Source organism: Hydra viridissima, unplaced genomic scaffold (assembly GCF_058129835.1).
Source record: "Hydra viridissima isolate aposymbiotic clone 2 unplaced genomic scaffold, HvirCarnegie_v1 scaffold_10, whole genome shotgun sequence".
NCBI classification, from domain to species: domain Eukaryota; kingdom Metazoa; phylum Cnidaria; class Hydrozoa; order Anthoathecata; family Hydridae; genus Hydra; species Hydra viridissima.
Genome location: NW_028324309.1, coordinates 8,829,535 through 8,854,601, shown reverse-complemented (window position 1 = coordinate 8,854,601; position 25,067 = coordinate 8,829,535). Strand labels below are relative to the sequence as shown.

At 29.8% G+C, this 25,067-nt stretch overlaps 2 protein-coding genes and 1 non-coding gene across 4 annotated transcripts; 1 reads left to right on the top strand and 2 right to left on the bottom strand.

Annotated features, from left to right (window-relative positions):
- Positions 1-614: 614 nt before the first annotated feature.
- On the top strand, positions 615-15,587 carry LOC149883007 (general transcription factor IIH subunit 1-like). Of its 2 annotated transcripts, XM_090099732.1 has the most exons (17): positions 615-941; positions 1,088-1,564; positions 2,461-2,662; positions 7,183-7,291; positions 7,399-7,455; positions 7,803-7,896; positions 7,995-8,029; positions 8,121-8,244; positions 8,368-8,444; positions 8,679-8,779; positions 8,891-8,930; positions 13,196-13,324; positions 13,449-13,517; positions 13,610-13,700; positions 14,483-14,601; positions 14,684-14,770; positions 15,163-15,587. In XM_090099732.1, the coding sequence occupies exons 2-17, from the start codon at positions 1,417-1,419 to the stop codon at positions 15,259-15,261; spliced, it is 1,581 nt and encodes a 526-aa protein (XP_089955858.1). In that variant the 5' UTR covers positions 615-941; positions 1,088-1,416; the 3' UTR covers positions 15,262-15,587. The 2 variants fall into 2 exon arrangements, with proteins under 2 accessions (XP_089955858.1, XP_089955859.1); XM_090099733.1 differs by lacking the exons at positions 615-941; positions 7,183-7,291 and having other exon boundaries at positions 1,346-1,564; positions 7,310-7,455.
- Positions 15,588-18,677: 3,090 nt separating this feature from the next.
- Positions 18,678-18,749, bottom strand: Trnac-gca (transfer RNA cysteine (anticodon GCA)). The gene has a single exon. It is a non-coding gene; the product is annotated as a tRNA-Cys (tRNA).
- A 3,493-nt stretch (positions 18,750-22,242) lies between these two features.
- Positions 22,243-24,746, bottom strand: LOC149883005 (uncharacterized). Its single transcript, XM_090101109.1, has 4 exons — positions 24,389-24,746; positions 23,956-24,200; positions 23,628-23,749; positions 22,243-23,454 (listed from the first exon to the last, which is right to left on the bottom strand). Exons 2-4 carry the CDS (start codon positions 24,164-24,166, stop codon positions 23,035-23,037), a joined length of 753 nt encoding a protein of 250 aa, XP_089957235.1. The 5' UTR covers positions 24,167-24,200; positions 24,389-24,746; the 3' UTR covers positions 22,243-23,034.
- Between the last annotated feature and the right edge of the window lie 321 nt (positions 24,747-25,067).

Here is a 25,067-nt window from a genome sequence, read left to right as displayed (position 1 = left end):
TTATTATAAGAAAGTTTTCATTAACATTATTTATTTACATTGTAAAAAAACACACCTGTTAAATTATGCATTTTATTATAATACAAATGAAATGTAAAGAATATTACCAATAAATTTACCAGAACTCTATCAAGGAGTTTGTAAGTATAGTCATTATGAAACCAACATGAAACATAATAAGTCTAAGTAACATAAAATGTGTTGAGAGAGATTGCACTTTTCATTTGTTTAGCAAAAAATACCTAACAGTATTTAAAAAAATATAGCTCGGTTGCTATTGTAAATTGTTTTGGACTGTTTTTTCAAGAAACTTTTTAATGAAGGCTAATTTTTTTTTCACATATTGTTTTATGTCTTCTTTTTAAGAAGTTTTTTTTGTAATGGCCAATTTTTTTCTCTGTTACATTTAAAAAAAAAATTAAATTCTTTAGTTAGTTTAACAAATAATAAGGTCATCTGCTAATAGATTCTAGTTTCACTTTCTGTTTGTTTGTTTTTTTTGTGGTGATTTTTTTTTTTGCTCTACTTACCTCTACATACTTTTTATATAAACTTGTTAACATTTCGTTTCCTTATTTTTACTTACATATATATTCTTTGAGAATGTTTTAAATAGTATCAGTTGTGCAATGGAGTCATCTGAAATCTTACCTGATAAAGTTGAACGTGCTCTGAAGCATAATATCAATTTATTGCTAGCTAAAAATAAAGATCATTTGGTCAATCAAGAACATATATTATCTGGTGCAGTAGAGAAATTCCACACTGCTCTTCAAGAGCTGAGGTCTTTTTTCATTCAATCAAAACAACTTCACAAAAAACTAAATCCATCGTTTTATGAACAGATTGAAATTAAAAATATGAAAGAAGAATTACAACGTAAAGAAAATCTTATTAAAGAACAGTCAAAAAAACTGTCTAGATATAGATCTGAGTTAGAGGTAATACAAGAAGCTCAGCTTCAAGCTTTATCAATGAGATAAATAGTTGTATAATGTTTTGTAAATTATATTAAACAAGTATTAAGCAGGCAATCCGAAATGATAATAAACATTTTAAATTGGTTATTTTTTATTCACTTTATTAGTTTAGTTTTAAAGGATTTGGTTGAGAAGGGAGTGGACTTATTTTTTTTCTCTCACAAGTAACATATTTCAAATGATGTTAAACTCTTTATTAAGTTTAAAGTAATGTAAGGTTAATATAGTTAGAAATACTTGTTTTTGGTATTCATATATTTATCTTCTGTGTTTTTTTCTCTTTATTTTAATTTGATTTGTGTAAAAAATATATTATATATGAGAAATTAAACTTCTTTTTAACTGTTCTAAATTAATGTTGGTTATATTAATAGCAATAAAAAAATATCAACAACAATACATCTACTAGGTAGAAGAACTTATATAAAATGTAAGAATGTCTGAGAAGACAATTGCATGTGTTGTAAACACAGTAAAATACAAAAAAATTGATGGCACACTAAGTCTTTTGGCAAACAAAATCACATGGAGTCCTACAAATGGTGTTGGGAAGAATTTTCAGTGCTTGTATTCAGATATTAAAAGTAACTTTTTTGTTTTATTGAATACTAATTTAGGAGGCATGACTTGAATAAGGTAATCAAGACTATATTCAAAAAATTTATTTAAACTTTTCTTGATAATTGGTCTAGAGGCATGGGTTATCAGAATTAAGAAATCCCATTAAACAGAGGTCTTAATATATTTATCAGAATTATAAGTTAGCCAAAAAATCAGAATGTAAAAAATTAAATAAATTTTTGCTGTTCATATTTTCTTTACTAAATATTTGCTGTTCACATTTTGTTTACTAAATAAGGAAATAAAATTACAAGAAGACCTAAACAATATTACATGAATGGACTGCAAAAACAAGTTGAATGCTGAAAAACAAATATACAGCTTAACATATGCATAGAAATGTTATCTAAAATAATATTTCCATATATAAATTAGTAATATTTGGCTAAAAAACTCTATTTAAAATAAAGTAGTTTATTTTAAATAGAGTTTTTTAGCCAATTCATAACTGTGACCAATATATAAATTTGTTTTTAGTAATGCTAATATTTGTGGCTAATTTGTAATTCTGACAAAAAACACTTTGAACAATTAATACATGTTTTATTTTCAATTGAAAGTAGGTTGAATTCTAAAGAATGTATCATAAACTATCAGAAGTATATCTACTTATTTCTCTTATGAAAAATTAAGAAATTTTTAAAAACCAGCAGAAAGTTTTGAAGAAGTATTTGGCTTAAATAATCTATACAAGCTATTATCCTCAAATTTAGTGTATAAAATCTGAAAGCCCTTTACAGAATAGTTTTTTTCTAATCATAAACAAAGCTTGGTCATGCAAACATTTTTTTCTGTACCAAATTTGGCATTTAGAGTAAGCAATGTAACTAATGGATGTGGCTAATACTTTTTCCCATAGTGCAAAGGATCAGTCCTGAATCAAGCTCAAAGGTTCAGTTGCAGATTGTACTTCATTCAGAATCTTCATACAACTTTCAGTTTGTAAATCCTAAAGGTAGAGCATTCCAATTAAAGAATCGAAATGAAATAAAAGACCTTCTGGCAGAATTGATTCCTGCTCATAGAGAAAAAGCAAATAAAGAACTCGAGGAAAAGAATAAGTAAGATGTAAAGAAGAATACAGTTTAATGAAGTTATTAAAAATAATTTAAGATTCAATGTAATTTAAATCTTTTATAAATAAAGATAAGTTCTGATGAGATAAGATACTCACAAATGAATGTCAATATTTTTTTTAGTGTTTCTTCATTTCATGTGGTTTGAATGGGTGAAAAAACAATGTCAGTCAAGTATTAACCCATAAAAGTTATTTTTGACAGCACTCCAAAGTTTAGAAAAATGAGTTTTCTGATTCAAAAACCACTTTTTGAAAATCTGAGAATTTTTCAATTTTAAAGTTATTCATATTGAATAATAATAGATTTTTATTTCAATTATTTTTTGTGTCTGAAGATTTTATTTTTAAAAAGTATTGAGTCATTAATGAAAAAAAAAAACATTGATTGATTTGTATTACAGTAAAATATATAAGCTATCCTAACACCACCAATTAAGCTATTATATCAAGTTTTTACTATTACATCCAAAGCTTCTTATCCATTTCTCTGATATGTCTACTGGTCTCACAATGCTTCTCAACTACAACTTTCTTTTCTTAGTTGGTACACCCTTTTCTCCACTATTTTTTCTATACTGTTTAATATACCTTGAATATACCTTGCCTTAGAAATTCATCATGGTACATCGAAGTCTTTTAACCAGTGGATGATCTTTTCAGAAGCATTATTCACAACAGGGAGATGGAAAACAAACTGCTTGAACTTCTTATGGGAGCTCATGAGATTCCACATATTAGAGGATAAGTTGAAGCCACTTGATATTCTACTTGTCATGTTAAAGTATATTAAAGATCAATTTGGATGCTAAATCCACAAAAGATATTAAACTAGGTTTCTGTCCTTCATCTAAATTTAATATTTTAGATATTTTTGGTTTATCATACTCACTGGTAACTGTAACACATTGACTCAAATCTAGTAGATCATCAGCTATTTCTTTCATTTCCTCTGATGAGAATTTGTCATCTAGAAGGCTGAACAGAATATTAGATAAACGTCTATACCAAATGATGGGTCATACTTCTTTAGATACTTCTCAGGAACTGTAACCAGTCTCCTGTGGAACTAATACAAAGGAGTATTCCTGCAGTATCTTGGAGTATTCTTGCATGCATAATTAACATCTACTGCTATTCTGTCCCTTGTTAATTTTCTTCTTTTATTGAATTCTGGAACAATTTTATCATCAAATTGGGATATAATTTGGGATTCTTTTAGATTTTTAATTGAAACTCTAGCCTCACACATTCACTCCTTTAGGCACTTGATGTAGTCAATTCTTTAACAGTGAGACCAGTGATTTCTATCACTTAAGGAAGAATACCACTTTGTGCTTTGACACTAATATGCTTTATTCATATACAAGATGCTATATTATATGTAGTTAATAAATGGAATGTCTTTATTGGCATCTTCATTTTTTATTACTTTAAGTATCCTTTTACAGGATTTTCATTCCACTTTACTATAACTATTTATACTTTAACCTTTTTTTTGTATCTTAATTAGAACTATAGTATAATCAATCTTGTTTTTTATTTAAAGAATTATTTGTTTAAAGTATAGTAAATAGGTAGATCATCAAAAGGTGGCATCTTTGGGTCCAAAAACTCTCATTTTTAAGCTTTGAAGTGCTGTCAAAAGTATTTTTATGGGCTAAAATTTAACAACCATTGTTTTATCATTGATTTATACATACATACATACATACATACATACATACATACATACATACATACATACATACATACATACATACATACATACATACATACATACATACATACATACATACATACATACATACATACATACATACATACATACATATGATTATATAATTTTAACCCTTTCTATAACCATCTTTAATGACTGCAGTGCTTGGTCCCATTTTTTTGAAATTAAGTTATGTATTTGGACAGTTAAAGGAAAAGATTTTTTGAATTTAAAATATATTTTTAAATTTGTTTTTATTATATTAGAAATTGATATTATTTTAATTTAAAATTGTTTTTAATATTTATTCAGTTAAGGAAGCTTCTTTTCTACTTGGATATTTTCTGCACAATTTACTAAAAAAAGGATATCTACAAGAGACTTTACCATACATCTTCTACCTGTTTAAAAAGGTCTAGCAAAAAGCAGAGGTTCTGTTCATTAACATTGACCAGCACTAATATAAAAATATAGAAAAATGTTGATAATCTCCTTAGAAACTTTTTTTTAGTTTTTCAGTAAACAGTGAAAAATAAAACAAAAAGGGAAATTAGAATGAAATAGTTGAGGATGAAGGAGTCATCTCCTTCATCCTCAACTATTTCATAGAAAGAGAAAAGTCTGGTTACTAAGAAATTATTTAAAAAAATAGAAAGTTTAACAATTGTTGAGAATTATGGAGATTAAAAATATCTCCAACATATTAGAATAAGGAATAAATATGAAGTAGTTCCTCTTTTTGTTCCCAAAAAAATTGGCTTCTATTACATCACAATTCAAAATTCAAAAAAAAATTTATTGGACCTGAAAGCTAGTTTTGCTCATGATCTTGTTAAAAAAAAGTTGAAACTGCAGGAAGTCAGTTTATCAAACTAGAAATTATTTCCAGGTTATATTAGATTTTATAACTTGACAGTGCAGAGCATGCTATTACACTTGGCGAAGCAAACATGCTTGTTGTAACAGACCATCTCTAAAAATTGAAGAATATTTTTAATGTAAAATAAGTTTACTGTTTAAGCATAACTTACTTAATTCTACTATGAAGTTATGAAATTTTTTTTTTATTTGGCTTGTTCAAAAAGTCTCAGGAATTTACCAATATTTTTTTTTAATACATAATGATAACATAAGAAAGTGTGTTATTTCCATGTAATATAGTCTCCATTACACCTAATTGCATCTTTACAACAGTCATGAAATGTTTTAGTTTTATTTCAAATCAATCAGCTGGTATTGGCTTGAACTACTGCAGCACAGCCTCCTTAATTTCTGCACACTAAAATCATGTTGTCTGAGAGACTTCTTCAAATCTTTAAACAACCTCTGTTGCATTGGTTTAGATCAGGGCTATAGGTTGATTGACTGATCAATGTGACATGTTCTTGATTGATTTTACAATTATTTATGGTTTTACTTGTACAGAAGAAATTAAGGTTTTGCTGGATTGGTTCAGGTCACTGCTATTTGATTGATTTGAAATAGAACTAAAATGTTTGTATGACTGTTGTAAAGATGTCATAAAGTGTGGTGGAGACTACATTACATGGCAATAATGCTTGTTTTTATGTTATTATCTAATAAAACATCGGTAAATTCCAAAATTTTTAAAATTTACTAATTTCTTACCATCCAAAAACTGCTTAAAGCTTAATAACCTAATTTTAAAGAGATTGCACCATTACAGTTATCTTATAGATTTTTTGATATTCTGAGAATACAGATAATGGACAAAATCTGTTTTTTTTTTTTTTTTTTTAAAATATTTGTAGGCAACCCCACAGCATGTAGGAATCTGATGTATAAGATTTATTTAGATTATAGTTTTTAGACTGCTTGGATCAACCATAATAGTACTCAATAGAGGAATAGTTTTACTATTGATTGGACTCAAAACTTTTCGGTTGGATATTACTCGAGAAATACTTAATGAATTAATTCCAAATTTTTTTTATAATGATGTTTATATACATATATTTAATTGTATTGGTGTTTTACTAATACTATCAGTTTGTCAGTCCAAAATGAATAAACAATTAAGTAATCAGAGAAAAGTTTTGAAATTTCTCTTTAAAATCCAACCAATTCACCTTCAAAAATTATAAAATTGTCAAAAGTTGCTAAATTTTCAATTGGAGACATTGAGAAGATACAAGGAGACTCAAGTTATCAAAAGAAAAAGAGGTAGTGGAAGGAAGACAGGTTTTGCTGACTAAAACAAAGTGAGTTTGATCATCTGATCAATTACAAGGAATCCATGCCAATACTAGAGAGATCTCACTAAAAGGTTTGAATGCAGTCATTTGCTTGTCAAAAAAACACTCAAGATTTAAGTATATTCAGACAGAAAAGTTTGTAAAGATCTTTGTATGGCAAGCAATTTGCTCTTGTGACCTTAAAAGTGCTCCATTTGTCACTAAAAAAGGCCTTAAACAGCATGTAATCAAGTGTTACTGGGGGCTTGTAAAAGGAATCTTGTTAAAAAGCAGCAAATCAGCAAAAGATAATGAATTTAAGCAAAAATGGATAGTAGCATTGAAAAAAGGTCACTGGAAGCAAGATCCAGGCCATGATGGCACCTACACTTAAGAAAATTTGATTATTTTATAAGTGCACTTTGAAATTTGAACAATTGGAATTAACTCGTTAAATATTTCTCGAGTTTTTGCTAATTATATCTGACCAGAAAGTTTTGAGCCCAATCGATATTTTTTTAAATGTATGCCAAAGGTCACCAAAAAGTTCATCATGGTCCCTTATATTATAACTATATATATAAATTTCAGGTTACTCAAAGAGAATAGTGATTTGTATCAGTTATATAAAGATTTGGTTGTTACAGGAATTATAACTGCTGAAGAGTTTTGGGAAAATCAGAAATCAGTTAATTCATTGGTGATTATTCTTTTTTAGCTGCTCTTATCAGTTATTGTGGTTTGTGGAATAAGAATCTACTTTAAGTGGTTTTACAGCTAAAGTATTGAGTTTATTTTTGGTTTCAGGCTTGTACTTCTGTCTCTAATGAAAAACAAAAGGTTGGGATTGCTTCAGGATTACTGGTAGGTTAAATTTCCTAAAATATCAAAATTGATATTTTTATCATCCAAAATTTTAAAATTGATGTAGTTTTTAGGTAGTTAAAATTGATTTTTTAAATAATTAAAAATATATTTAGAAATTTAGGTATTTAGATGAGATTTTTTGTTGTTATCAAAAATGATAAGGTCATTAGTTCTTTAATATTTTTTCCAATAAATACTATTTTTATTACCTTTTAAATTGATATCTTGATTTTTAAAAAAGAATTACATTCTTTTGTACCTCAGTAATCTTAGCTTAAGTCAGAGTTTATTTTTATGATTTATCTGTTGTTAGTATTCTTAATTTTTATACTTCTATAATACAGGCAGAGTTAAAACCAGACATGCATGGCTGCAATGAGTTAAGGTTTAACTTGACTGCAGATAGCATTGATGCCATATTTAAAGTGTATCCAGCAGGTCTATTTTCTTTATTACTTATTTCTTCAATTCTTGAAGAATTTTTTTAAAAGAAATGTGATAATGTTTTTGGAAAACAAACTATTTGTTCACTTTAGTTAAGAAGAAGTATGTTGCAGCTGTACCTGATGAAGTGAGGAAAATTACCTTTTAATAGCTTAATTTCTTTTGCTTTTTTAGACAAGATGAATGTTTAATTTTAGTTCCTTTTTTTTTGTCAACAGATGAGTGAGAAAGAATTTTGGACAGAGTTTTTTCAATCGCAACATTTTCATCGAGATCGAATACCTAAAAACAGCCAATCAAATAAAGATGCCTTTGGTGAGTTAGCAAAGAAAGATGAACAAGGTATGATTCATTTTTAATTTGAAGGCTTAAGAAATTTTCTTAACTCTTTCCAATCTATATTTTGTAATCTTTTTAAATTAGATATTTTGTCTCTGCTACCAATCTTTTCTTCTCTGTTTATAGAACACTTTAAGAAGTTAGTTACAGATTTTTTTGATCCTCTGATTGATTTCTCTCCCACATGTCCGATTTCAGAAGAGGTTTTGTAAAAAAAATTTAGTTTTATTTTAAAAATTAAATTTTTTATTTCTTTAAACATTTTTTATGATAATTTTTTTAAATAATTTAATACTTTTAATTTAAACTTTTTGTTTTTTAAATCTATTATTTTATTTGAATCCATTGTTCTTAAATTTGATGTTTGAAAATTAAGTAGATCTAATTTTTGTTGTAACAAATTTGTTGATACAACTTGTTGTACATTAATTGGATAGGGTTATGGAACTACAGAAGTTAAAAGACATTCATCCCACGAAACTCTGATAAAACATTTTAATCATCAAAGTTTCATGATTCTTCAAGAAGTTAATGATAGGTAAATTTCTTTCTTTCATGGTAAATTTTTACCATGAAAGTTGCAATATTTACTTAATTCAAATTAAGGGCAAATACAAATTGTATAAATCTTTTTAAAAATATTTCAAAGGCCATCATCAACTAAAAGTACAGACATAGAAAGAAAAAGAGTAAGTTAAATTTGTGCTTGTGCATATTTTTGTATAGTAATATAATACCCTTTACATTACAATGTATAAATTATAGTTTAAAATTTACTTTTTTTTGTTTTTTACTTTTGTTTCTTTTAAAAACTAAAGAATAATGGCTAGAGCAGCTGTTAGGTTTTGGCACATTACCAAACTATTGTGTAGAACATTTATCCAAAAAGATTCGCTTACATTTTTCTGTGAACTATTAGTTTTAATTTCTGTCTAAACATCCAAATTTTCTCAAAGTATAGAAATTTAGCTATCCACTTAGCTCTGTGTATTGTTCCAGGGACCATTACTTGATCACTCCATATTAGAGCATTATCCAGAAACAATTTGTTTTATTTTCAATTGTCTAACAACTAAGTGCATCCTCTTGCAATGTTCTGACAACTGCTTTATTTTATTGTTCATACTCTTTAAACGAATCAAAAATTTACCGCTAATTTACCAAAAAATTTACCAATTAAAAAAGTTATTTGTATATTTGGATTTTGAACTAATTTTTTTTTTTTTTTTTTCTGTAAACTTTTTTATGTCACTTCTATGACAGTTTTTATTGACAACTACTAATCATACTACTATTGACAATTAATCAAGCTTTTTAAGCTTGAGTAATTTAGTTTATGATCACTACAGGGTTATCCTCTTTCTTCACAAAATTGATATTTTTGTTATCCATATAGTTAACAACTGTTTTGGCATAATATGATGTTGCGAGATCTGGCCAAAATGTATATTTGCCATTTGAATAATGTTTTTTGATGCAATTAATAAATTTCTTAATGCACTCATTCAAGTAGGTTTCATTATTCACTGCATACCCATTTTCTCTGAATACCAGTGTGCTTATCAAATTGTCAAACATGCAGTTAATTGGAGGACTTTGAAAAACAGTCTTACTGATTGTGTTGTGAAGCTGAGTGAAATAAGATTTGTTATCTAAGATAACAATTTTCCATTTGATTTTCTGATGAGCACATTTTGTTTAGACTTTTACTTTTTGTTTGTCACTTTGCTTTAGAATCTTTTGCTTCTTTTTTTGATGGATGTTAGTTTTTCAATGTTTTGGATATACTACTATAAATAGATGCACTTAAATTTACAAGCTGCTTGGTATTGCCAGACTCTAGCTTTCTGGTCAAGCATTATTATCAAAATGTTCTTTGTGGTAATTATTTTTACCATCTGACCCACATTTATCCAAAATTGAAAATAATTACTCTTGAGTACCAAAAAAACCCTTTGAAGGGAACATTTTACACACCTTCCTGATGAGAAAAATCAAAAAATTGAAATCTTTCATGAGCATCTGAGAAAAAAAAATTGATTTGAAGTTTTTGATGTTAAGATATATAGTTGTAAAAGCAATCAAATCATTTTTTCGTCCATCAGACGAACAAAAATGATATAGTTAATCATTGTTGAATTCTTTTAGACCACAAATTAAAGCAACTTATTCGATAAGATTTTCATTAAATTTTGTAACAAAAAAAGTTGATATAGATATTTTTATAAAACAATTGAAATTCTTAACACATTTCAGATAAAATCTCTAACATACAATAATGTGTTCAAACAATTACTGATTATATTTAGTCAAACAAAAAATAAAGAATTTCCTATATTGGTAATCAGCAAGACATGGCTGCAGATTTTGTAAATATTCTGGGTAATCCACAAGTTTCTTGTATTTTTCCCAGTGTGCCCTGAAGCTGTAAAAAAGTGCCTCTGTGGCCTGCTCACTGTATTTGCCAACAGATTTCTTTCTATGACCAATAAAGTCTTTGATGTGAAAGAAAACAGCATAGACTTTTGGAGTGATGCTTGCATTTGATAGAGCAAGGAATGAATTTTGAAATTGTGCGATTTTTTACACAGTCAGAGTGCAATTGGTTTCCAAAACAAGAAGACTCAACTGCATTAAATTTTTTTTTGTCAATAAAGGAAAGACTTGATAAGCAAAGTCTACCTATGCAAGTCTTTGAAGAATATTAACATTTCTCAGAAGTTTTTGACATGTATTGGTACATTCAAGAGTGGGTCATGAACCATATTTTAAAAGTGCTTCATCTTTTTTGAGATCTAACGGGTGACAACTAAAAAACGAGACTGGATTTAAAGACACATATCTCTTTAAAGAAGTAGGATAAAACAAAAAGGAAAAATGTTCTAGAAAGTATTTTTATTCTAGTTTTTATATATATAATCAGTTGTTCTCAATTAAACCATTTCTTCTGACTTTATCAACTAGGCCTGGTATAGACTGAGGTAGGCTCCGTATGAGCTCAATATCAATTTTATTAAGGCAATAATTGATTCTAGAACGTAATTTTTTAAGATTTTTTGCATGCCAATTATTCTTGTAGACAAGGCCTTTCAAAATACTCCAAAAATTTTCGATAGGACGACATTCTGGCAAGTTTGCAGGGTTATCCGCTTTCTCAACATAATGCACGTTTTCCTTGTTTAGGTACATGATTACTGTTTTTGCATAGTGAGATGATGCTAAATCTGGCCAGAATACATATGCACCATCTGAATGATACTTATTGATGAATGGAATAAGTCTCTTCTTAATACATTTGTTTAAATAGATTTTTTGATTTACAGCCAGTCCACTTGGTACAAAATAAGGCCGAGAAATTCCATTTTCAGAAAAAGCAATCCATAGAAGTAATTTCTTTTGAAACTTTTGTTTTGTTTGGTATTTAACTGTAGATGGAGTAGATTTTACATCACTAGTATAAAATATATCATTTCCATTGATACTGGAGTGATTTAACGTGAAATAAGACTCATCGTCAATGATTGGTTTACGATTTTTGAATTTCTGACATAATTGACTGCACTTAGTTCTAGCTGCTGCTTTTTGCTGGTCAGAGCGTTTTGGAATCGTCATTTTTTTTCTTGACTAAATATTTGTTCTTTTTTTTAATGTTTTACTAATGTGTTGCTGAGTACAGTTGAACTTTTTAGCTGCCTGTCGTTGAGAAACTCCGTCTTTATGGTCAAACATGAGTTTGAGCCTTTCAATGTTTGTCCTGGTCATTTTTTTAGCTTTTACTCCACTTCCTTGAACTCTTTGGTACCCAGATTCACTTTCAGCACGTTTAATTATCTTGTAGATAGTACTTTTAGGTATATTCTCAACTTTAAAGTGGTCATAAGTGAACTTTTTACCAGCATTTTTGTAATTTGAATAAAATTCATACACACGTTTTCTAATCTCTTCTTGTTTTGAATTTATTTTTTTATTCATTTTTCTATAAAAACTAAAAATACATAAAATATTTAAAAACTAGAATAAAAATACCTTCTAAAACAGTTTTCCTATTTTTAAAATCTTATTCCTTTGAGAAGATATGTGTCTTTAAATCCAGTCTCGTTTTTTAGTTGTCACCCGTTAGGCCTGGATCTTGAAATGAAGCAAAGCACTTTCTAATTGAACCAAATTTTTCATGTTGTCATAACTCTCTGGCACATCCTCAGCCACAGCAGCACTTAATTCCAATGTGTCTAGATGTCTGAGTGACAATGTCTGTTTGCCAAAAACTTTTTGAGAATGTTAAAAAGCCACAAGAAACTTGTCATTTAATTTATCCTCAAAATTTATCTATTTTATTAAATACTGCTAGAGTTGTGAAAAGTTATTGAAAAAAATATTGAAGATAATTGATTAATTGGCTATTAAAACTCCAAAAATATCATATTTTATATTTTAAATAATTTTTTTCAAGATCATATTTAAAATTTTTTTCTGTCTCAGTTGATTTAAAATATTAAAATTTTTAAATCAAATTTTTTTTCTTGGACAGTTATGAAAAATTTCAATTTTTTGATTTTTCCTATCAGGATGGTGTGTATATTGTTCCCTCCAAAGGGTTTTTCTGGTACTCTTAAGAGTAATTATTTTCAATTCTGGATAATTGTGGATCGTTACCAGGAACTCTTTCTTGAACAAATTCATTATCAGCATTCCAATTATCCTATAGAAAGTACTTTGTGGATTTTTAGTGGATTTTCTTGTATTTAAAAGGAACTATTGTGAAAGTTTTGCCTTCTGATTTGTTCTCCAAATAATGCTTCTATATCCACTCTCTTAGACATGCTTGTTTTTTAAATTAAGACTTTACTGGTGTTTTGTTTATTGACAGAGACATGTTTTTTGTTCTTTGTACAAGTTACTTTAAATTATGAATTTTAGATTAATTCTACTATCATTTTTTTGGTAATTGTTATAGAAACGCATACGTGAAGCAGTTGAGTTAGAAGAGTTAGAAAATCATTATCAAGAGATTGTTTCTAATTTTAAAATTGTTGATACAGATAAGTTTTCTCACAGCCAGGAAACATTTATTAATAATCATGAGGTTACTTTAGCTGTATTATCAATAATTATTTTAGTTATATTGTGTATATTTGCGTATTAATTTAAAACTCTAGTTGTATTATGGTGATGTTCTTCTTTCTTAATAATAAAGTTCTTGTATTTAGAATGGGTATGAGCCTTGTTACAAGTTGTTTAAACAAAGTATAGCAATGTGGAAACCTGATCTTGCTAATGTATTACATCATTCTTCATATTCCTTAGTTTTTTGGTTGATTTCTTTTCTAAATTCAATAATTTTATCATTAAATATCTTTTATAATTTTAGGTACTTTCAGCAAAATCAGCTGTATCTGCTATGAATGATGTTTCTCCAGGTGGGAAATATATGGCAACCACTAATCGAACTATTTCTTTAGGTAATTTTCTGTAAATAACTTTGCAATTGCAAACTTCATTATAATTTTATCATATTTAAATATGCTTTTATTGGATTTAAATATTTATTGCATCACTATTACTTGATACAGAAGTAAAAATGATTGTTAGCACAAGAAATAAACTGCCTGATATTTATCAGTGACTGGCTGATTTCCATCTTCCATATGATTTCTATCTTCCATATGATTTCCATTTTCCATATGTATATATATTTAGTATAGTAATAAACAATGTAACTGGCAGAGCCAGTAATTGCTGCTCATCCAGCAACTGATAACTGCTTTAAAACTTTTAACTGAAGGTGATTCCATAATTTTGTTGTTCTATTTAAAAAGAAATTTAGTCTGTACTTTTGCCTTGTTAATACTTTGTAGTATTGAAAACAGTTACCTTCTTTTTGATTGTTGACATGATTGGACACTGCTTTTTTTTATAAGTTTTTAGTTAAAGTTTTTTTACTTCAAATATTTTTTAACCACTCTTACCAGAAGGTTAACATGAGATAGAAACCATGAATTAAAAACTGCATCTTCTTTTATTTTTTGAGGTTTTTTCTAAAACTGTGAACGGTTAAAAAAAAATGAGTGGGTTATGCTTTGAGTCTTCTTTTCCACAAGTGTGGTTAGGTCTAATGCTTTGAGTCTTCTTTCATATGAAAGATTTCTGATTGACGCTACCAGTTTAGTAGGCTTGTGCTTGATTCTTTCAATAATGTCACAATATTGTCACAGATGCTTATATACTGTTTATATTCTTTTAGTTGACAATGTCCCTTTGCATTTATATCAAGAGATGAGAAAAAGCTACCTTGCTTTAGCTGAGATATTAAGGCATTTTTGGTCTTGTTTTCCTATAAAAACACCACAACTAGAAGAAAAGGTAAATCTATTAATTTGCATATGATTTAATGTGAGTTTCATCTTGCTTCAATATATAATTAAATAAATTAAACTTTTGTAAGGTTCAACGAATGGCTTCTAGTTTGGAGAAATTTAGACAGACAAAGCTATCGAGTTTTTCTTCTTCGCTTTCATCACAAAACATTCAAGTTAGTTTTTACTTACTTCTAATGATAATTTATGTTGTAAATATTATCACATTTGTACATCACACCACAAATAACAATACAAAAAGAAGTAACAAGCAAATTACTAGATATGTTAGCAAAAGTTCGCGCGTTGTATAAAATTGTTCTCAATCTGCTTTTGTAACTATTTTCGAAAATTCTTTGATTTTTTAACTTGCAACTTGAGTCTACGATGCGCTGGTTAAAAAGTTCCCAAATCTTGTTCGTTGAAATCTTTGTTCGTTGAAAACGCTCTTAAACATTGTATCGAAAAGCACGGGAAAAAAAATTCGTTTTTTTCAAAACATTTAAAGTTGTATAATAAAAAATTTTAAACTTGTTTTTTTTGAAGAGAACTTTGCTTTTTCTTCTAGCTAATCGATCACATGAATGACATGATATCCACCGCTTTGAAAAAATTTAGCTCGTGGGAAGAAAGACGCACTTCAACCAAAATTAGCAAAACTCAATAGTCAACCGATGTCTAAAATAATCGCTTCATGAAAGGACATACAGTCTACGATTGTTTGTGAGCGACGTTTTTGAACAAAAAGTCGTAAACATTAAGAAAATATTTGAGAATTGAATTTTTTCGGGATGCATCGATACTAGAAAACATTCTGACTGAACAAAGATGATTTTCACCAAAGACCATCTGATGTTAAAAGTTTTAATGTCATCAGTTGTTTATTTCATCTTATTTTCGCGGTTATGTTATGTTTATTGATATTACTTGTCATAATATGAACACAACAGAGTTGTTAAAAGAATCTAAAAACTCAGATTCTAAATCATCTAATCATCCCGTTTTATGAATTTCGAGTTCTGCAACGGTTGCATTAAAAAATTCAAGGGCTCTTAATAGAATAATAATTCTTTGTTTTAAAAAGTTCGAAATAATTGTACAATACATATGATGATAATGCGAAAGAGGAAATTATAAGTAAAAAAGGTTGGTGGTATCACAGCAAAACTCAAGAAGAAATTAATACGGACGGGAATATCAGTGAAAAGTATTTACGCCGGAGGGTACTCATGATAAACCAAAAAAATTGTATTGATTATTTTTTACAAGTTTTTTATTAAAGGATAAAAAATCTTCTACCAACGAAAATCTGTTCTGCACCAAGTAACAAATTCAACAAACGATTTTTTTAAGTACCAAACGGATAACATTTTACAATTATTGCGAAATGATCAAAAGTATTTGGCACGGACTCGAGCAGACAAGGCTATTTATTGTTAGCCCTATCTGTTTGAGTAAAAGCGTGTCGAAATACATACTCCGATAAATACAAAGTGTCCAAAAAGGGTGAGTGCTATTTCTTTTTGAAGTGTGGGGAGAACGAAGCGGTGTGTGGAAAACCAAGTGATTCGTGGAAGTAGCGACGGAGCCGTTCAAAGGTCAACAGCGTGCGTTTTAAGGCTCAGCATTTTACTGCACAACGCTTATTTTATGCTTATAGTGGGATCTGAACTCCGCTTCACCGGAACATAATTCAGAAATGTATTAAAATGAATCGACTGGGTCTACTGTTTCAATTCAAAATACTGGTCGTCCGCATGCCGTTAAAGAAACATTCGAACATATTTCTGCAGTTTGATAACTTTTACGTCATTTATTTAGTGATGAAGCGAATTTCCACTTGAAACGGCTATATAAATAGACAAATTGTCGGTCAGTGGAAAACTCAAACAGAAACATGAACGTCCGCTTCATAGCCCTAAAGTTATTGTTTAGAGCGCGATGTCTGCCAAAGGTATAATCAGAACTAACTGTGAATACAGAACAAATTTTTAGTTCCATCTTTGAAACAGTTTCATAGTTTCAATACAAAAACATGGTTTCAACAAGATGGCGCCACTTGTCACACCAAATTGAAGCCAAAGTAGTTATTCCCCAATAACTTGATTATACAAAGAGGTGATATTAACTGGCCACCACGCAGCCCGGACCTGGTCCTCTGGACTATTTCTAACAGGAGGTTTTTAAAAAGAGGGTGTACGAAAATAAGTCAATGACTTTAACTCATTAAAAGCAGAAAAGCCTTCAGTATCTCAGGTTTTGATCAAATGTGTACTGAGAAATCTTCGATCAAGATTATAAGAGCGCTAGGAATGTATCAAACGCCAATTAGATAACATAATTTCCCAATAACCGCAGATTTAAAAAGAAAAAAAGAAAAAAAGAAAAACATTCTTTTAAAATTTTTTTATTTTATATTGCTTTTAAACTGCTTCCAACTTTTCTTGAAACCTTTTAGATTAGACAATTTAATGTAATATGGTGTTTTAAAAGATTCATAGTTAAATAAAATCTGTAATTAGATTTTCATACTCTTAAAAAATATTCTTTCTAAATAACAATTTGATACAGGTATAAAATATTATTAGAATTAAGAAGCCATTTGTGAGCATAAATTAAATTACAAGTAGCCATTATTACAATTAAGATATAGTTTTAGAGACCATGGAAAATAAAAGAACATACATGATTTTTGTACTCGAGACAAAGGATGTTGTATACGTCAAGCTAATATAACAAATATATACTTACACTTTGAAGAAATAGGTTTTACATGGTCTTTTTCATTTTTAAAGTTTGTCAGCTTTATGTTTCTGCGATCGTGACTTTCCATAAAACAATAGATTTGCTTAAATTTATTTAACACATGTCGCAGTATTGCACGCCTACAATTTTTGGTATGCTTTTATCGATGTAGGCGATTCATGAAATTTGATCACATGATCACGACTGATTTCTGTATTTTCAATAATTAGTTTCTAGTTCAATTGTTGTATTTATTGGATGGTGAATAGTAAAAATAAATTTTTTGCTTGCGTTACTTGAGAGTTTCCTTGAACTATATCAAGATTTTTTAAAACTCTGAATTCATTTCTAAGAACAGTTTTGATCTTGATTGAAAAGTTTGCTGCGTCAGGAAATTTAAGAGAGTTATTGACGCAATCCCGAGATCATTGACATTTATTAGAAAAAGTTGTAGGCCAAGTGTTGAATCCGAAAATGATTGAAAAGGATTTGTGAGGTCACCATTTCAAAAAAAAAACAAAAAACAAACAAAACAAAAGAAATTGCATAGATCTAGATAAGTAATATTCCGACTTGGTAGTGTTATACACATAATGCCATACATACCTTCAATAATAGTCGTTTTCGGTTAACTATTTGAAATATTTTGGAAGATCGAGACAAAAACTCCTAAGGTAAATTCTCTTTTTGCAAAAGAAGTTTAGATTTAATCCATCAAATTAAGAATTAGATGCTTTTTTTTTTTTTTTGAAAGTTGAAAATAAAAGAAATGGCTTTTCAGTCTTCAAAAATGTATATAACCTATTGTTCATTAGCCATTTTAGAATTTTGAGCAAATAGGAAGTATTGATGTTAACCTACAATAGGTGCTATTTTTGCTGTATCTCAGTTTTAAATTTAGGTGTAACTTTAGCTATTTTTAATTTTTTGTGAAAATGTTTCTCTCTAAGGGAACAACTCAAAAATTAAGTTTTCATTGGAAAAACTGGATGTTTATTTGTATTTAACATCATTTCTCAATGTAATTCAAAAATAAAAAATAAACTAAAATAAAAAAAAAAAAGTATTACTACTATTTTTTTGTATAAAAAAATCCTACATAAATGAGAAGAAATCACATAAAACATTAATTTAAGCTTAAGAAAGTCTTCTAAGGCGTTTAAACTCTAAGCAAATTCTCGAATTCAGAAAAATGTGAAATCGTCGATTTTCCACAGTGAACTTCATATACAACAATACATATGCATGTATGCCTAGTTTATGAAAACTAGAAGCTATAAAACCTGAACGAAAAAAAAAAAAAAATACTTTAACCGTATAAACGTTAGTAAAAGGACAAGGGGACACCCGGGTTTGAACCGGGGACCTCTCGATCTGCAGTCGAATGCTCTACCACTGAGCTATATCCCCATATATACATCTACGGGATTTAAAAACATATATATTAAAATTAAAGTTTAGTTTACACTAGTAAATTTGGATTTAATTTAAGCAGTTTATGGAAAAGTAAAAAAAATATAGTTAACAACCTCCTTTTTCAAACTCTTCCTCATAACCTAATCATAACCCTGCTGCAGGATACATACGTGCATTCGAGTTTTCGTTCCAATAATTTTGTTAAGTCTATTCAATATTACATTATTTGAAATTATACTGAATATTATAATATATGTTTATTAGGGTAACTTTAAAAGGCTATGTTAAGAAATCATATTAATTCAATCAAAAAGTTATCTGTCCCCCACTGCCTCCTTCCAAAATAAACAGGAGGGAAAAGTCGCTTTCTCCAAACTTTTTAATTAAAATTTATAACGTGTTTAATGTTATTAATATCCTCTTTATCACATCTTTATCAACCTGTAAAAATGGAGTTTCATTATAACGAAAAAAAAATTTTCTTTATTGTTTATATCTCGAACCCTTTCCTTTTCTTTCCTAGAATAATATTAAAGGATGCACCACTGTAGTAGCCTGTTATGAATCCCTGTAAATAAGTACTCCGCGAATAGTTATTTACAAGTTAAAAAGTAACTCTCCCAATCTATTTTGGATTGGAAATAGGACTATTAAGTAATGAAATTTATGAAAAAATGTGCACCCAAATTGAAATTTTCATAAAAGATTTCATTCAGTCAGGAAAATAATTTTTTTATCACGATGGAGGAAAAAAAAAACCATCTTAACTAAAAAATGCTTTCAGAACTCCCAAATAAACCGGGTTACTCATTTGATTGAAACCAATTTTTAGTACAAACTGGACTACTATTTAACTGGACTGGACTGCTAATTAACTGGATTTGTTCAATTGAAATAAGATTCGTTCAGTCAATCAAAATTTCTAACAAGTCGATTAAGTTTTGTATATTGATAATAATTTTAATCAGTGGACTTATTTTAAGTGCTGTTCAATGTTTAATACTTCAGCGAATGCCAAAAGAAACTGATATTTCAAACACGATTTTAAGTGCCCCGGGATCGTCGTTTTGTCCAAGTTTGCCTCTGTTGGATCGCCTAGAGTAGGCCTGTAAATCGAGCCGAACGAGCCAAGCTTGCCAGGGCTCGGCTTGGCTCGTTTACATATTAAGAGTGTTCAGGCTCGGCTCGAGCTCGTTTCGAACATGAGATTCTTTATTCGAGCTCGGCTCGTTAAGGATTAGTATTGTTTGGGCTCGGCTCGTTTTACTTGTTGCTCGAGCTCGACTGGTTTAAAACTCGAAATAATTATTGTAACTTGTTAGTTTAAAGCTCGTTTAATAAAAAAAAATTGTTCGTTAAAGGCTCGTCTGTAAATAATGCAAGTCCAAATCAACAAACAACATAAACAATCCTACAGTCTATTAAACATGCAAATAAACAACATAATGAAATAAGATCCCACAAATCTAATAGTTCAAAATAAAAGTTAAATCTAATAGTTCAATGTTCAAACTTAATGTTTAAAGTTCAAACATAATGTAAACTCTCACAAACATAATAATTCCTATTAAACACTGCACTCTAATAGTTCAAATTACATTTTCACAAATATAAGTCTTGCTCTCATTGCATTGGATGAAACAAGATAAAAAGCCTTCCTCTAATTCTCTTGAAGTTGAACCTCAAAAGTGCGCTGGAATTTTACAACAAACTTGCATGAGAATGAATCTAGATAATTAAATATAAAAAATAATTGGAATTTGAAAGGAGATATCATGCTACATAAAAATACAATTAGAACCTTAATTGTTTACCTTTTCATGTAGTAGAATTAAGAACCGTTGGAATAACAACATTCAAATTTCCTTCTTCAAGATCAACCTAAAAAATTAGTTGATATTACTGTTGGCAAATGACAATAGTCAATAGCAGCCTCACGTAATTAAATTGTTTATATTGATCAATTATTTAGTGTAATAAGAGTTATATGGGTCATATCTCATATGGTTACACTAACACTATATTTTTTATTATATACTAATATATATAATATCACAATTTTATTTATTACATACTAATATATATAATATCACAATTTTATTTATTACATATTATAATATATATATATATATATATATATATATATATATATATATATATATATATATATATATATATATATATATATATATATATATATATATACATATATATTCGAGCTTTAATCGAGCCTATATGAACGAGCCTATGATGTTCAAGCTCGGCTCGTTTAATAAACGAGCCTAATTTTTTGTTCAAGCCCGGCTCGTTTACCATTCGAGCCGAACATGAACGAGCTCTTGACGAGCCGATCACCGAGCCGTTCACCAACACGAGCCAGGATTTACAGCCCTAGCCTAGAGATCTTAAATTTACCATCTCGGAAGTACCTGCGCGTATAGCACGCAACTGTAACCGTCAGATTGTTTTTTCTTCAATATGAAAGTTTGTTTTTCAGAATACTATACTCAAGGTTTACGCAAACTCGTTTTTCTCAATAAAAAGAAAGACCAATAAAAAGAAACTTAAACTGACTCCAAACAAATTTTGTTCTTTCTAAAATTGTTTTACCGAAGACTACTCTCAGGAACGGGCCTTCGCTCAGGTCCAGAGCCACTACCTGATAGTGGCTACCACCAGGCCTCAAAATGTTTTTAAAACTTACCTAAAGAATTTATTATTATAGATAATAGTGAACGCTATTATCTCTGAAGTTCAACACTTGGATTTTTTCACATCAACTATGAAATATTGGTTTTATCTATTTAAAATTTTTTTATTATTTCAACTGCAAAAATTGGAATATATTTTTAGCTCACTTGAAAAAATGTTTTAGAGGATACTCATTTATAAAATGAACAATATATCCAGTTTCAAAAAGCATACACATGCACGCACACACGCGACACTGTTGTCGAAAATAGGGATATTGACCTTCGAGCTGACCCGAGAATGAGACCCATATGGGATGATAGTGGACCACTCCCAGAGTCCAGAAATTCAAACTTTGAAATCAGGTTACAATATCCGCCAGAGAAAATTGAATTTTCATATTTTGGGTAAAAATTGACTAGCGCCCAAAGCTAAAACCCACATAAGTCTAAAACCAATAAAGCTGGAGAGCTGAAATTTGGTACAAAGTTAACAATGGTATATACTCACACAAAAAATCAATAAATTTCCTTGAGTGGTTCAAATTTTATCAAGTTTTAAATTTTAAGATTTTACTTTTTGAGTGAAAACTCTCTTGAAATGACTTGGTACTTATTGCTTGGTTATAATAGAACTTATTTCTTAATGTAAAGGTTAAAAAACTGTAGCTTCTTCAGTTAAAGTTTATATCAAAAGAGCATTTTCGCTTTTTCTTTTCAGTTTAATTTGAGAAACCGAAAAAGTCAACTCTGATCAAATGGCCGATTTCTTTATTTGACTTCTTCTGACTTCAACAAGGGTGGGTCTTTTTTCGTTTGAATCTTTGCCAATGAGAATTGAAATCCTGATGTGCAGCTTCAACAGCTTGCTCACTGAAAATGCCAAGTGGCATCTTTTGACGGCTGACAAAGTCCTTTACATGAAAAAACATTGTATGGACTTTTGGTGTAATGCTGCCATGCTGCAAGGCCAAATATGAACTTTGGAATTGGTCAATTTTTTGGCCATAGTCTTCTTCAAGGTGAGTGCCAAAGCAGGCCTTGATGACGGAGTTGAACTTTCTAAAAGTTTCAATAAAGCCAAAAACGTGGAATGCAGCATCATTTTCGGCCAAGCTCTGAAGTGAATCAACATTGTTCAAGAGCTTCCGGCACTCATTTCCTTCAAACTGGCCACCATGGTACTCACTCATTTGGATGTGGAGAAAAGCTGGCCAACGATCGGCATTTTGCCAAACCTCCTTCATAGCTTTGAAAAGATGGTTGACAATTCCAAGTAAGAGGTGCAGCTCCATTGGAGGCAGGACATCAATGATGAGAGTTTCTTCAGAGCCTTGGACAATGGGATCATGGATGACATTTCCAAAGAATTTTGCTTTGGAGAGGTCAGATCTGGAATTTTCAAATGCTTTCAGACAAGCCCTAAGAGAACCAAAGCTTCTGAGAGTGCCAGAGTTGCTGAGATTTTTTGAGTCAACATCACACGACACACAAGGATGTGATGAGGAGTGTGCTTGCAGCCCAAACAAGATGTTGGCCAACTTCATGTCAGTGGAGATAAAATATTTGATCGAATTGACATTGACAAGTTACCAAAGTTGTTTGACATTTGAATAGTTTTCCGGAAGATCTTCAGCAACAGCTGCGATGATTTGTCGTTTCACACGGGTGTCCTTGGCGATCCTTTGTGTCAAAAAACGTTTTTGTGGAGGACTTTGGCTGCACTCATCCACAGGGGTGACTTCTGATACTCCAAGGCAAATTTTGAGAAATCCTTTCCCGCCATCCACACCAATCTTCACGATGTGATTTGCAGGGACATTCCTAGATTGCAAAACTTGCATCAGGAGATCTGACATGCTTTTGCAATGCACCACAGTACAATTTTCTTGTTGACCTCTTGGAGATGTAGAAGAGATTTTTGAGCATATGAAGAAATCCTCTACTTTCCGACCAAGGGCTTGAAAGTTTGCACAGAAGTTAGGTTCAACCATCTTTGAATTTGTGACCTGTGAAACAATATTTAAAGCGTAAAAGTAAATGCATGCAGGCAAAACATTTCAATTGCACCAAAATACTAACATCCCGGTAAGACCGCCTTTGAATAACTAGCTATATTAGGTTTGTTTGTTAACTATATTAAGTAGGAAATTTTTGCCTATTTAATTAATCATTATTTCACCTGGTTCACAGTTTGGACAAGCTTCTTCATTCCCAAGTTTGAGAGTCCTGTATTTAGTTGTAGGTTGACAAGATCGTTTGTCTTCAGAGCTGGCACAAAAGATTGTGACTTGTCACTTGGACCTGTAGAAAAATAAAAAATAATTGATGTTGCATCAACATCATTGCCTCATTATAGAATAGTAGGCTGATTGACCAAAAAATTGCTACTTTTTTATCTATATATTGGCTTTAGGGCTTTTAATTATTTATCACCTAAATCTTGTTTGACTAACTTTCAATAGAGACTCATAAACCACTTGGATGGAGTTAACAAGTAGATCTTTTACCTGGGGTAACTGGAACTGGATGTCCACCAGTTTCTCTTGATAGCCGAATGGTCCCATGAGGTGAAGACTCTTTGTTGGAGACAACATTGGAGCTATATGCTCTGCAACCTAAGGATCTTGTGCTGCAAGGCTCCTCATGTTCTCTCTGAACGTGGACTGAGTGCATTTGTGGGGCAAACCCCGTCCAAGTGGGCTTAAGCAGGTTGAACATCGAACAGCCTGAGAACTTCCTTCTTTTTTTTCTTCTATAAACATTTAAGTGCAAAGAATTTTTTATTTAAACATAGTCATGTAATGTTATGTAATAAAGTAAAATGCACAACATTACATTGTCCATACATTCTACTTTTAAGGGATAACAATAAATAAGATTACTAGAAATTGTAATAGCACTTGTTATAGTTGCAATCAGTAATTTAAATGAAAATCTTACCTGCTTCTGCAAGAGGGCTCTTCTCATTATTCTTCAACCGAGCTATTCTGCAAATAAGACGTGTGCACTCTTGCCCACGAGTTTCTGGTTTGATTTCAATACTTTTGAAGTCAAACAGTTGTGGCAGAGCAACATCTTTCCCCTCATCTTTCCTCTTGAATGTAGTGCGACAGGCTTCACAAAGGCCTTGAGGGACTCGTCCATCAGAAAAATCAAAGATGGTTTGATATATTTTTGAAATTCTATCAGCTTGGTAGGCACTGATTTGACGAGTTGCCTTTTTCATGCATGTCAAATAGACCACTTTCCGGTTTTCTTCATGGTTTCTAGCTTTATATGGCATTGTGATAGATAACCTGTCAAAAAAGTTTTATGTGAAGTATGGGTTCAAATTATTGATTGTTAAGCTTTAACTTAATTTTATTTTTACTAACAAAGAATTTTAGCTTAACTTCAAAGTTTTAATGCTTTTTCACTTGTAGCTTGAGCTAAAATAATGAGTTTTCCCGAAAAAATGAGATAGTTTTCTTGCACTGATGAAAACATGTGATATCAAAAATATTTGCCTTGCATTGTTTACACACATATGCAAATATATAAATTTTATGGATAATTGATAAACCTTTAAAATATCTATGTACATCAAAGTTTACAATAAAATGGATTTTAAAATCTAGTA